The sequence below is a fragment of the Pocillopora verrucosa genome, chromosome 4, assembly GCF_036669915.1.
Source record: "Pocillopora verrucosa isolate sample1 chromosome 4, ASM3666991v2, whole genome shotgun sequence".
In the NCBI taxonomy this organism is placed as follows: Eukaryota; Metazoa; Cnidaria; class Anthozoa; order Scleractinia; family Pocilloporidae; genus Pocillopora; species Pocillopora verrucosa.
In genome coordinates, this window is record NC_089315.1 from 13,027,701 (window position 1) to 13,042,449 (window position 14,749).

A 14,749-nucleotide genomic window follows, 5' to 3' on the forward strand; every position below is an offset into this window, starting at 1 on the left:
TACTCCCAGTGTGTTTTTATATGGAAATTACCGCAGGTGCAGTGTATAATTGGTTTCGTAAAATATTTAGTGTTTTTTAGCCCACAGAGCCCGGAATGATTCATAAAGATCGCACGCGATAAAAAAAAAATTTATTGGAGGAGTTTGTATCAACTTTCTGCCTATTCATGGTCAAGAATCGATTTAGCACAAGCTGGTAATACTGCAAAGAGGTTTTCCTGTGACAACGAACCACACATGAACGAAAAAAGAAAAGATCACACAGAGAAAACAAAATTTCAGACTTAATAAACAATACGAACTTGAAACTTGGAAAACTTAGCACAAAAAATAGAATGTATCAAAACACAGGGTAAACACCATGGTAATTCTTCGCATTTTAAAATGTGTCGCAACCTTTAAAAAATAGAGTCGAGCAGATCTTGGCAGTGAGCCCGCGAAAACAACAGTATCTAAAAATCGAAAACGTCCTTTGATTTTTTTTTTCGCGATTCAGTGAAAGGAAGCACCCCGCAACAAAGGAAAAAATTAGACTTGGAAAACAATTCGAACTTGAGCTAAAACATGGAATATTACATCACGAAATTTACTCAAAGAACTTTGTGATCATCTTAAAACTAAGGGATAAAATCAGTAGAAGGAAACGATCTTTTAATGAATTGTAACCAAATAACTGGAAAAAGTAGACGATGAACAAACTCACAAAGTATGAGATAATTGTGCTCGTGAGTTTTGACATTTTAAATGTTAAAAATCACCTTTTAAGGAGAATAACAAAGCACTTCGTAAACTTACCTTTGTTAGGATTTTTGTGTTGATATATTCACGTTCAGGCTGACTTGGCCATCATAGCAACTCGTAGGAGAAATTCTCAAGGATGCTGAAGATGAAAATTGCTTAAGGCGTAGTTCGTAGTTAGGTGAGTGCAACTGCTACCTACCCTGAGCGCTCTCAAAACTTCTCAGGAGCTTCACGCCGAGGTTTTCTTGCTGCTTGAAAGGAAGTTCTTATTTAGTACATTCATTATGCAAAATAGAATGTGGAACCAGGTGGTCTAAAAAAATTTTGTAACCCGAATTTCCTAATGAGGAACAACTAGAAACTTCAAATGTTTACCTCACGTAACGCTAGGGGCAATAGCAAAAAGAAGACTAAAAAGATACCGCTACCCAGATAGGGGAGGAAAGACTTCACCCAGAGGACTGAAAAGCCGTGGGTGCATCTGTGAGATGCTTTTATCAATATCGGGAAGTGGTTTGCCTGAACTCACGAACCACGCAAAAAAAAAACCATTTTGACAGTTTTTAGAAAGGGAATGTGCTTGATTTAGTGAGAGAAGAAGGCCCCGTTTTCTCCTAACGTTTCAAAATGGCACCCTGCCTTTGAAAATGAAGTTAAGGTTTGTTACTGACTCTAAAGAACACCCCATACACAGCTTGAACATGTCCTTTGTTATCTGTATGATTCACAGGGAGCAAATGCCAATGCCAGCATGAAAAATAGAAATAATTAGCACAAGTACAATTCAACTACACCAATTTACTGGCGAATTTATGACAACAAACACAACTAGACTTTGTTTTTATCATAACTCGCCCTACGGGCTTTTCAAAATACGGCACAACTCAGGTAAAAATACTCAGTGATACTACACAACAAAACGTCTAATAAGATATATTCACTGGCTGTTAAAAGTGTTTTCCTTTGTTGTCATCAGTCGAATAAGTGGGCGGTGCATGATGGGTAATAACTATTGATATAACAATGTTATGGGAAAATCCAACGAAAGAGTTTTTTGGAGAACGAGAAGCTTCGGTAAATATAACAGAGGTTCGAACACTCAGCTCGAACGCTTAGCTCGTGCCACGTGAAGGGCATTAGACATTAGGAGTGAAAAGATAACGATATTTACCAAAAGGCGGAATAAGACTTCATATAGAGGACTGAAAAGCAGGTGTATTTGTGAGAAGCTTTTGTGGGGGTCTGGGAGAATTTATCCTTATCATCCTGATCCACCTCACCATTAATCACCATTCCATAACTTCATTGGGGATTATTCTAAGGCTGGGGATTATTCAGGGGTCGATTGGGGATCATTTTAATGCTTAGACAGAACCTTCATAAATCTTAAGAGGTAAAGAGAGTGTTAAGAAAGTTCAATAGACTTGCAGGGTTCAGTTCAGCTTCAATTAATACGGAAAATCTACTCCATATTCAAAAAACAAAGCGATAGTAGGACTCAATCAATATTTTGAATTGAATTTTGAAAGTAATATTGGATTGCTCCGTTTTTCGCTATGTGATTGGTTCAGAAAACTCGCGCCACTTTCTCAACCAATCAATCAGATGCAAAACTGAAACCAAGCTCAACTTGGTCGTCTGTGTTTTCCCGCACGTATTAGGGAGTTTGGTTGTTTTCATTATGAGTCGTTATTATCCAGCTGCACAAAGTGGAGTAAAAATAACGCGGCATTAGAGTACAGATGTCCTGCGATATTGCACAGTTGGTTATTTTGTAATGTAAGAAACCTGTTTAATCGGTTAGCTGCGCATGCTACGCTTCTCTCTCTGCCTCGCTTTTCCCGCCTAAATAAAGTAAACAAATAGGAAAAATAAAGCAATTGGATTATAAATAACTTATCAATCTTTTTTATATGAAGTATCGCTGAGTACTTTCACTCTTTTTTTGTATCATAACTCGCCCTACGGGCTCTTCAAAATACGGCACAACTCAGGTCAAAATACTCAGCGATACTACACAACAAAACATCTAATAAGATATATTTACTGGCTCTTAGAGGTATTTTCCTTTGTTCCGATCAGTTGTGATGATAATTTAAGCTTTGGTTTTCCGGCACTCATGCAATCGAACGTCGCTCTATCAAGAACATTTGTCTTCTCGGATTGGGTCAAGAGAGGTGTCCGTAACATCGCCCAATTATATTTCGACTAAGTAGTCTAGAATCGGCCCCGAAGGTTAAGAGGGACCTCAGGTGAACCAAGACGGCGACGGAGATGACAAAGTGGAAAAACAAAAGATCTTATGGGTAGAACAATATCTTGGCACGTGCGTTTTAAAACTTTGTATTGATTTTTTTCATCTGTCCTCTGCAAAACAGCAAAGTGAAATCACCAAAATTCACGTGCTCCGAGAGCGGAAATCCCAACATAAATTTTTTTTAAAGTTTCCATCTGGAACTCGACACTGATCACGTAGGTTAAGCTAAATTTGAGTTGTGACGCGCTATGTGAGGATAAGCACATTTTTAAATCGACGTCCTCCTCGGAATTGCCTTCCTGACTGCGTAGGGTCCCTAACGATGTAAGCACGACAGGCTTTGTATTTTCTAGTGACTCAACTGAACAAATATCTTCTTAGCGGTTTTTCATCAGTTTCTCCCCTTCTGCAAAATCTGCGTAAAAGGAACCATACAAGTAGCCATATCAAGGCTGTGCCACTTCTAAATTCATTTCTTTAATTTTTTATTCATATTATTACTATCTCCCACGGACACGCATCGGAGCCATTTTTTTTCCGAAGAGCTTCCTGAAGTAGACTTTCCTGAAAAAGACTTCCTGGAGAAGAATTTCCTGAAAAAGCAAGGGTGGATCCCTAAATTTACACTAGCTTCTTAGGGGCATTTGGGAGAAAGTGTTAACCTTTCAAAAATGATAGATTTTTCATTGCCAGAGAAGGGGTCACACACACATACACCCACAGTGCCTCATGAACTGTGCCCTATTTTCTTGAAATCGTATAAAAATTCTTCATTTTGAATGAGATGCTAACAGCAAAACGCTGTTAATATGTGGGTGTGTTCTTCGTTTTACAAGAAAAATTAGATGAAATTGTGGAGGGGATGATTTAGAAACAAGTCACTCTTCAACTGAGTCGCTGATAGCTCATGTGTGAAGATCACCAAGTCACTAAAGTATGCAAGAGCCGTGGTGCCACTGTCTCTTTTCAAGCCAATATCATAGACAGCATGACCAGAGTTTTTGAAATCAAGGACAGGATTATCGCTGACAACGTGATTCACTTTCCTTTCACCATTTATGTAAATCCTAAACGTGCGCTCTGATCTTCCCCAAGTGATTGCCACGTGTCTCCAAACATCTGTTTCCACGACATCTCTGTAAAAGAAACGTTCAACACAAGAAAGCTAAATAAAATTCGCATATGTGAGTGAAGCTTGTAACAAACTAAGTAAAATACTTGGGAAAGACATTATTGAAATATTTTTATGAGCGTGGTAAAAAGAGAAACTCCTATTCCTGGCGAGGATTCGAGTCTCAGCTAGCCTTTTCTCCATGCATTAATTAATTAATTGCGCGCGATAATGGCGGCCCAGGAAGTCGAAAGTAAGGCAAAGAACAAGTTCCTTCTTCTCGTTCCCTCTTTCTTTGCTTCATTTCTTGACCCTCTGGTGGCGCTATCGAGTCGCCGTTTGTTCAGTGAACACCTGGGATAGGATAAACCTCAGCAACTGGTTCCGATTTTGCCACCGGCTGCTCGCCAACAAATTTACAGCGCTGTATCAAGTTCACGCATGCATAGAACTAGCAAATTACTGTTCGAGGTATTGGGACGCATGTTGTGATACTGTATGGCTCAACTGCACAGGAGCATTGCACTTGGTAGCTGGCTTTGGATTTTGGACTTCCGGCTTAAGCCCTGACAGAACACCAAGCATATTGAGTCATTAAATCGTATTTCGGAAGTCTCAAACTAATCAAACTCTCCTCATTTTAGAGTTGAAGCTGCATCTCGAGCCAAAAATTTGCAAAGGAGTTTCTTCAACTGTTGCGTGACCCTCACGGTCAGTTTTCGCAGTGGAAAATCGCCACCTCGTTGATCGTGACAGAAAAGTTGTACTTACCTTAACTTTGTACATGGAGTCATCATGTCGCTTTCTCCACCTACGTCTCGTCTTCCTTGGAAACACAGCTGACCATTTATCTCAATGCCAATTCGGAACTGATGCGGAGAAGACCAGTCTGAGTAAATTTCTTGCCTTCTTGTTAACGGTGATTTTATAAAGATCCAAACTGCAATTGTTAGGTCAGTTTTTTGGAAAGGAACTGATGAAGTCTCTGCGAACGTCCCTTGGGTTCCGTCTAAATACAGAACAGTTCTGCCACTTTTCCGGACAAACTTTGCCGCTCCTCGTAATCTAGAAAAAACAAAAGTGATTTTTAGTAAATCATAGGGCTTAACGATGACGTGAAAAAATAATTAAATTCTTTAAGAAGATCTTGAAGAGAAGGTGAAAAAAAATTCTGAGGAAAAAGAGTCGTGGGGTCTGTTGCGCACAATCAGAAACCGCCAAAACATTTCATGCTTAGGCAACAAACTGCCAGAAAGAACATCGCTCTGGACAGCAACTAAGAATAAAATTCTGAGCCGAAAAGAAAATTATTAGGCCTAAGAAGCAGATGAAATAATAAAAACATTCTTCCAAAACTTATCGCTAAAACTGGAAACTTAGAAGCCACGTATGGTATATAATTCCTTAGTGTGTAATTTTGTAAGTATTACCTGGAATTAAGAGTAAAATTATCCTCACTGAGTTTTATCCCGATTATCCTATCCTGAGCCCTATTTAATAATACTACCTCAATTCCCGTTGTAGAATAATTTAAAACGACAAAGCATGTTTTTCGTCAGCACTTATCCTAAAGAACTCGATTCCTTACGTTAGCGAGCTGTCCGTGTCACTGAGTGTCCAGTGAAAGAGGGAACCTGGAAAATTTTATTGATACCATAATTAATGTTTCAATGGCAATAATTTTTTATTATTAACACCTCAATTAAGCAACCGAAGAAAGAGGAAGAATTCAAGAAGGTTCTGCTCTGCGCATGCACCTGGTAGGAGTCATGCTTGGAGGATAGGGTCAATTTTCCACTGTCCACTTCAGCAATTTCCATGCGTGATTAATATTATTGAAGGAATTGAAGACAGATCTACCTTATAAATGTGATGAATATCTAACATTGCCATAATTGCTCGGGTGATAATAGAGATGCGTATGCTATGACTGGTCGAGAATTGCGTCATATCTCAGGGGCGCTAAATTTCAAAATGGCTGCCTCGCGTTTTGGCAATGTCATACAGGAAGCGGCAAACGCAAAAGAATAAAACACAATTCTAATCATCAGACTCCGATAATCCCCTCAACTTCGTCTTGGGGATTATTCAACAATATTCACTGAGTCTTAGCAGAATAATTGTTAAGTAATTCTAAGATAGAAAATAGAGAAGAGGAAGAGGAACAGTTCAAAAGCCTTCAATTAGTTTTTTGGAGGTCTCCTTGCAAAAAAGTTGATCGACAAATGATCCAGAAGTATTAAGGTACCTCTCTCTTTGTAGCACAACTTCATGTTAAAGAAAAATGAGGTCACTCACTATAAACCAAGATATGTAATTGAAAAGAAGCAACCCATGATGCTTCAGATTTCGCGGGCAAAAATCTTTACAAATCAAAATTATTTTATATCTGCGAATTGTTTGAAACGTCAGCATTGTAATTGTTAAAAAAGAGAACAAATAGACCTTTTGTCTCCAAATAACAATTGGTCCACTCGTTCTTGCCGGTATTGTAAGGGTCAAGCCAGTAATGACCATTAACAGCCTGTTCTCCTTCACTCGCCTTAATTTCTGCGCACGACTTGGCCGGCAGTTCAGGGATCGAGCCAAGAGGAACTGAAGATAAAAATTGTGAAAAATTTAACGGATTTAAGTGATTTATAAAGTACAATGTACTTCAGCGCATTACCACTTTCATTGTTGCTTGTGAGCAGGTCTTCAATAATAGCTTTTCGGAACAAGCGGTTTTTCGCTTGCGGGAGAGCACGAGGCTTTGAGGAAAGGTTTGCAAGAGGTTTAGCACTCATTTTAGTGCTCCTGTGTAGTTTACTGAACTAAACACAGACCCTCTCAAACAAACCTCTCCCCGACTGGTCTCAAATCTTCCACGACCCCTCATTCTTACCGTGTTTGAAAAGGATCTTACTTACTTAAATACTGAACGCGCGTCCTACAGAGCTCTTAACCCTTTAATCCCTAAGAGAGACTAGCATCTAATTTCTCCTTACAATATCACCCCTGAATCACTCATTTAGGCCATGAGAATAAAGGAAATGATCACCAAGTAGAGAAGCTCTTGATTTTAAACAAATTCTCCTTGTCAGCAAATTAAGGAACGTACAGAGAGCAGTATGGAGAATATACATACTGATGTTAGGGTGTAAAGGGTTAATGAGGGCCTTCTCGTGGGCCATGAACTTCAACCCTTGAACCCCTAGCGACTCCAAATCTAATTTCTCCTCATAGTGTCACTCCTGGATCAAACATTAAGGTCATGAGAATAAAGAAAATGATCAACAACTAAAGTAGCTCTTGATTGTTAAACAAATTCTCTTGTCAGTTCCTCGGGAAATGTATACAGAACACTGTGAAGAATATGCATTCGGATGTTAGGGTGTATAGGGTTAATTACTGTGACGATCGCTACTACCACCAACCTCTATCACTACCCCTACCACCATCACAGCCAGTATCACGGATGATATCCAATGGCTGGGGGGTGATGGCTTTTACGGCAGACGGTTAAAGTTTGGCCATTTTACGGCTAATGGTTAACATCATTCTTCTGTTGTCATCAAAATTTTTTTTACGGTTAACTTTCTTTTTACGACTATCGGTTAAAATTTGTCAATTTTTACGCCTTACGGCTAATTTTGGCTGTATTACAGCTATCGGCTATCCTCATGGAAAACCTCCTCTAACAAACGACAACTTAACAAGTCATTGTTCATCAACTTACCCGTTGCAACAAAATAAGAAATACAAACTAGGAACGAAGCAAAAGGAAATCCACTACATTTCCCCATGATAATCTCTAGAGGAAAATCTTGGAATACACTTAATAAAACCGATAAATTTAATCAACACCTTAAGCTATTTTTTTTAACACCCACCTCTATTAAGATATACCGTCATGTAAATCCGTCTCGGATCTACTACATAGCCATCTGGTCTTGCCTCCATGCTACGATTATTCAGTTCGCAGATATGTTCTTCAAATACAAAGTTGATGCTCTGACATCTTTTTTCTTTTTCACATCTCTTGACGCAAATATCCGGGCTGTTGACCCCGAATGTGTCATAGGTGTGTCCTTTCAGAGCTCTTGTGAAAGTTGACCCTTGCGATTCGCACTTGCTGATGGCGTTAGCGCATGGTGTCCTGTATACCATAAGTAGGAAAATAACCGCACACAGCACTCTCAGAACTTTGAAGGTCTCCATATCACAGCTATCAGCATATGCGGCTCCTTTAATATACCAAAAAGTAAGTTTTTTCAGAACCAAGTAATCGTTTCTCATACTTTTCCACTTATAGCCAAGCGAAACAGAGGGGGCTGGGGAAGAGGGGCTATAGCTCTACCCTCCATCCCCCGAAAAAAATAGAAAAGAAAACTTTGGGGATGAGACGTGTGTTGTGCACCTATCCCCCCTATGTAGAAAGTTTCGCAAGCTTAACCTAAAATTGGCTAGGCAAGATCTAAAGTTTTTTCTCAAGTTATTTAATCAAGATCGCGCTTGGCGAGAATAGGTAAATCGGTGGCGGTATTGTACTGATAAGAAAGTGATATTATAAAACATGGCGATTTATAAGGCTTGCATTGAAAATTGAAACTGCAAAAAGAAAAACACTTCTGATTTCGCGAAGAAGAGAAGACCACTTATGGACTTAATTTTAGACATTTGCTTTTGTTTTGGCTGGTTTTAAAACCCTGTCTTTATCCTTACTTACCGATAACCACTTTTTACTAATTAGCTGACGGAAGACACGGAAAGATTTGAGAACATGGAGGATGGGTAACTGAGTTCTGAGGTATTTGAGCTCTGTTCAATTTTTTCGGAGTGCATCATCTCTCGACAAACACAGAACTGTCCTAGGAAGTTATTGTGTTATATCCTTTTCAAAGCCACAGTTTATGCACATTTCAAGAGTATTTCCTCTGCTTCACCTTGATACATGCACACATAAACATATAAGTCATCAAAGTACGATGTTATATAAACATTGAAATCCTGGTAACAAACATTAAGCCATCACCTAAGGCTACGCCAAGATGATTTGACGAAAAAAGACAAACCAATTAGCGTACTTAACGAGGGAGGAAAAAGACTTAACTCAGAATACTATAAAACAGGTGCATTTGTAGGAAGGTTACATGGGAATCTGGAGGCATCTTTTCAAAAAATATCATCAGGTTTCCCCTTCTCCCCTCTTCCTCACTATCTTCAACCACGGATTTCTTAATATTAGAGACTGGTCCATTCCGATAATGCAAAGAAATAAACCATATCCTTTCGCGAATCATCTTCTTCAGGTCAAAAAGGCTTACAACCGGTAAGAATCTAGAATTTCCCATGCCAATAAATTCATGTTTTCTCAGGGATTTGACTCAAAGGAAAATTTGTCTTTGTTTCACTTAGTTTGACCGAACTGATTATAACAAGGAGCATTTTCGCTTTGAGCATAACATATGCTGAATAGAATCTTTTGATGCATTGATGATCAGAAAATTAAGAAGGGGTGGATATGTCTCGTTTTTAATTTACTTCACGTTTGAACTAAGCCATCTATTATTTATTGCACAAAGGTGCCTATTCTTTAATCCTTGTTTACTTGTAAATTATTATTTGCCCGTGTTACTTGAAAGCACCTTAAAAACAAAAAGTGCTAAAGTGTTTTTTTAACAATCTAGTGGATCCTCATTCAAACAAACTGGAGCTTCAGCTGAAAGTGAGAAATAACCTTGTGATATTTTCTTCTTTCTTTCTCTATTTCCTCGCAAATCAAACAACTTTTGAAAGTCCAATTTTAAGTACGCCTAGCATTGAAGCATTTTAACCATATTTTTAAATTTGCATGTTGGCTACAGCTGTTTGAAAAGGAATCACTTGAGATAAATGTAACTTTCGACGCATAGAGAATATCGCAGTGCTTCAGAAAATGCTTTGCGCAACAGGAGTTGATAAGTTGACCTGTTAACGCGCTCTTCAGGCAAATTTACCCATAATTGTACATAGGTATAGTTTGGGCTGATTCTTACCTATAAGAAGAAAATTCGTTTCCTTTGCTCGTCCAATCCCGACTACAAACGTTTCCAATGCGTTTCAGCATTAAATAGGCCGGTAATATCCTCTCTGGATTTAAGCGATGTTTTTCTTGCTGGTTCTTAATGTGGGGCTCTCGTAACTACTACCCTTAATTGGATCGCAATCGAACGAGATAGCTTCGTCTGTACTTCGCATTATAATGAGTCTTCTGATTAACTAATTGCACTGAACTCCTATTTCTATTGGCTAACAGTTGGCTTAAAGTTTATTCCAAAATTAGATCTGTGGTAATTTTGCAGCCTCGTTAATTCAAGATAGCACCTGCAAAGAGCTTTTTATTTAAAAAAGGAGGGTTTAGAAATATAAACATTTTTGGCAAAAGTGTTGGAAAGAGGAAACTTGTTAAAATATTTCAGTTAACTTCAAACTAAAACGGTCTCTTCGAGCCATTTTTTTTCTTTGATAGGAAAAAATTGATTGAGTTTCTTTGGTTTCACAACCTGTTTCGTGCAAGATTCTATAGTAAAGATGTCTGTACAATAATTATTTCTAACAGCAGGATGTTTGAATGACTTTGACGAAACGTCTTTTCGCAGATGCATTGTCAGTAAATATTTGACCATTAATTCTACTGTGAGAGAACACAAATTACCTTCGCGGCAGAAAGTGAATTTATGATGAAATTTCATATCAAAGAAAGTGAGGAATTTGTGGAGAACCAAAATGACTGCGAGGGATTGCTAAATCAAATTATATGTTTATGTGCTGATTGCTTGCCTCATAATTTATTTCGGCGAATGTGCTCAAAATTATACCAACACGACTTATATTTAGTCACAAGCTTATTCAATGATTTTATGAAGCCGTTTCCTTCGAAATCAAACTTGACAGAACCGAAGTCAAACGCAACCACATTAAATCGAAAGAAAGAATTAAAAATGGCAAAATTGTCCGGAGTTAGACAGTGCCAGCATCCGAAACCGGACGAAAATACCCGAAATTGATGGAATCAGTTGAAATCGGACGCGACTGTTCAAAATCTAACGGAAGCGTCTGAAAGCGGACGGAACTGTCCGAAGTTAAAATCGGATGGAAGGGCCCGAAATTAAAAGGAAGGGTTCGAAATTTGAAGAGACCAATCGAACTCAGACGGACCCTATACGAAAGTGTCCGAAGTCGTACGAACGTGTCAGAATTTAACCTAACCAGTGTCCGAAATAGGACGGAAACGCTCGAAATCAAACGGAGATCGATGGGTCGCCCATTGTATAAGACGTTCCGTTCATAGTGCCTCATATTTTGTCTGTCTTTCTGCATAAAATGAACTCGTACTCGGAATTTATTTTTTTCCCATCCTGATTTGAGTGCTTTTTTATTTCTTTTAAAGATTAATACATATTCATGTCCATTTCTTTGATGAAAAAAACTTTTTTGCCCGAGTAAGACTAGTATTTTCGGCTTTTTTTATAAAGGGTCTCAACGGAATTAATTTTTGCCCTAAAACGACCGAGAAAAGTAGCTGTTAGGCGCAAAAATTGACAAATTTTTAGTCTTCAATCGTAAAAAAAATTAACCGTTAAAAATTTAGGATCATGTATCTTATGGGGCCTCGACCGATACATCGGTCGATATATCGGTCGATACATCGGTCGATACTCGGCCGAGTATCGGTCGATACTCGATCGAGTACAGGTCGATATATCGGTCCAGTATCGACCGATGTATCGACCGATACTCCTATCGATCGATATACTTGGCGGTTCACCGATACTTGACCGATACTTGACCGATACTTGACCGACACTTCACCGATACTTCACCGATACTTCACCGATATTTCACCGATGCTTCACCGGTACTTTACATCGGTCGATACTCGACCGACACGCGACCGATTGGTAAATGTTCTAGTATCGGTCGATATATCTACCGATAGATTGGTCGATACATCGGTCGATAGTATTTAGTATCGGTCGACAGTATCTAGTATGGATCGATATGTCGGTCGATAGTATCGGTCGATATATCGGTAGATAGTGTCTAGTATCGGTCGATGTATCGGTCGATACATCAAACAATATATCGACCGATATTTCGGTCGGCAGACAGATGTTTCGGTGGATATGTATAGGTTCATACAATTCGGCGAATAAACACCAACACCATACAAGGTTGACAGTATATCTCTAAATCTGCCAACATGCCAATATAATAGTGCACATCAGGGATACCTCACCGAGTATCGGTCGTTTATGGGGAAAGAAAACGCGAGAAACCCCAATGGCCCACAGCAATTGATTAACGCTGTTGTGGATGGATCCCGCTTTTAATTTTTTTTGTGGAAAATTAACAAAATAAAACAGAAAAAACAATTTCTCATTTTCATTATTTTTTACTCTTCAGCAAACTTAATTAACAATGGACAATTAACAAAATAAAATAGAAAAAACAAAATCTGACTTTGTTTTATTTTTTACTCTTCAGCAAACTTAATTAACACACAAACAATGAGATAATGTACTATCAATCTTAGTGCATACTTATTGCTTATAATTTTTCGTAGCAATCTGATGGTCATCATGCTTAGGAAAGGCATAAACAATAAGATTATGCTGATTTTGTTGTACGTTTTGCTGTTGTTTTGACCCATGACACACTCTCAACGCAATAAAGGAAATAGAAAGGATAAATTTATTTTTACTAGACAATAACGTATGACAATTGCAACTGATTCCGGCAAGTGAATCAGTGATCTGGTGAATTACTTCATAACCTAGAACTGCTCTTTGAAAACTGAACATCCTGTTGCTTGAAAGTTGAAAGGTGCCTGGTCCTTTAATTTGAAATTTAGAACTGGGCCATAAATCCTATTACTTTCAGCTGGAAATTTAGATATACGAAAAAAGAAGTTTTTTACTTATTGTCCATCTGATCACGTTGATTTGTAACGACTTCAAGGAAATGAGCGGCTCATTTCCTTGAATTTGTTACAAATCAACGTAATCAGATGGACAATAATGATACTTTTCAGTTGGACTACATATGAACAGAATTAACGGTGCTAGGTCATGCTAAGAATTTGTTTTATAATGGAAACAATATTTGAAATTTGCTAGAAACCGATTATGCCACTGGATGGGACAGTTAATTTGTTAGTAAATAGGATCTAAGAAAAGAAAAGTAAAATAAAAGTATTCCAAGGAAAGATTTACGTATTTCTCGTCTAAACATAGGTTAATGTTAAGCTGACGTTTAGGGTAAGAGACAAACGACAGGCATGACCACGTGACAATTTTGTTCTTCGTTGTCTTTAACGTAAAGAGTATAAGGTTTTACGATGATGGAAAACGTGACTGGGATTTTTTGTTGTGATGCATTAGTCGTGTGCTATCATATTATTTTCTTTTCAACATTTAACATTTGCCTCGTGTTAACTATTTACGGCAAATATTGGGAAAAAATGTCAGCGAAAAGTGCTTTTTAAATGAACATTGTAACGCAAATTATCACAATATAGTGGACATATGTACGCGAAGCAGCTAAGCAGCCTTTTTTCGTTTGACGTAAACATCCAACTCAACCAGTCTAACATTAACGAAACCAAAAGCAAATGGTACAACTTATTTGATCTAAACTGCTATGTGGTAAAGAATGCAAGAAACTACCGAACTCACATGTAGCAATTATGCAAAAGTTGTGCACAAGAACAGATTCTTTTACATACCTCTAGACTTTTTTGGGGCAGGGTTCCTTGATCTCTTCGACACTATCATCACTCTGGCGGTCTTCATTCTCGCTATCGCGTCGAGCCACACTATCCTTATTTTTCTTTAAGGTAGTTTGCACACGCTGGTTTTCGCCCACTACATCTGCAGAATATAAAAAAAAACCTTAAGTTTTGTCTGGGACCAACTGAGGGTCGCAGTGGACGCAATCCTTGGTTAAACGTTAACAAAGAAATGTAACCATGCATTTAGTCGTTTAAAAGCGCATAAACACCACAAAAATAGAAGATGATAAACTTGTGGTATATTGCCACTCCCGTTGGCACACGAAATGCAAAGATTGGCGAGTAGCGTTTTTGAAGTAATCATATGTCTGTACTCAATCTAAAGACTACTTATTTTTCATCTGTCCCCTTCTATATTTATTTAAGTTAAACCTACACATAGTTTTAAGATTACTGGAGACCTTCAAGGGTGCCTTCCGGGAAAATATTCTGTGCGCGCTAATTTAGAGAAAACCACGGTAACATATAAATCATTGTAAAGCTAATAAACTGTAAAATCCGAAAATATCAATACATTTTAACAGCAATCATGTATAATAACTGATTCCTCTAAAATCTTTCTGTTTGAGCTGAGTAGTACCGTGTTCTTCGAGAGTGCTTATTATTTAGGAAACAAGGAAAACTAGAGAGAGGCTTACATCCGGGGGGGCGTTGTAATCGAATGAATTTTTCTGCTTACAAGTAGGTGGGTCTATAACTGGGGAGGGGTTATAAGCGGGGGAGGGGTTCTTATAAACAGTGGTTTACGTTTTATTAAAATTACATCGCTAATATGTATGGTTTAAATGCCAGTTTCATACAATAAAGGGGAGGATCCAGGAGTTCT

General features: G+C 38.2%; 2 protein-coding genes across 2 annotated transcripts in view; both read right to left on the bottom strand.

Annotated features, from left to right (window-relative positions):
* The window catches only part of LOC131795974 (uncharacterized), a 123,564-nt gene that overhangs the window by 75,252 nt on the left and 33,563 nt on the right, over positions 1–14,749 (bottom strand). The gene's annotated exons all lie outside the window — the stretch shown is intronic.
* LOC136280470 (uncharacterized) lies at positions 3,611–10,262 on the bottom strand. The gene is made up of 6 exons (XM_066165718.1): positions 10,127–10,262; positions 7,982–8,335; positions 6,555–6,704; positions 5,698–5,743; positions 4,881–5,174; positions 3,611–4,134 (listed from the first exon to the last, which is right to left on the bottom strand). Exons 2-6 carry the CDS (start codon positions 8,307–8,309, stop codon positions 3,840–3,842), a joined length of 1,113 nt encoding a protein of 370 aa, XP_066021815.1. The 5' UTR covers positions 8,310–8,335; positions 10,127–10,262; the 3' UTR covers positions 3,611–3,839.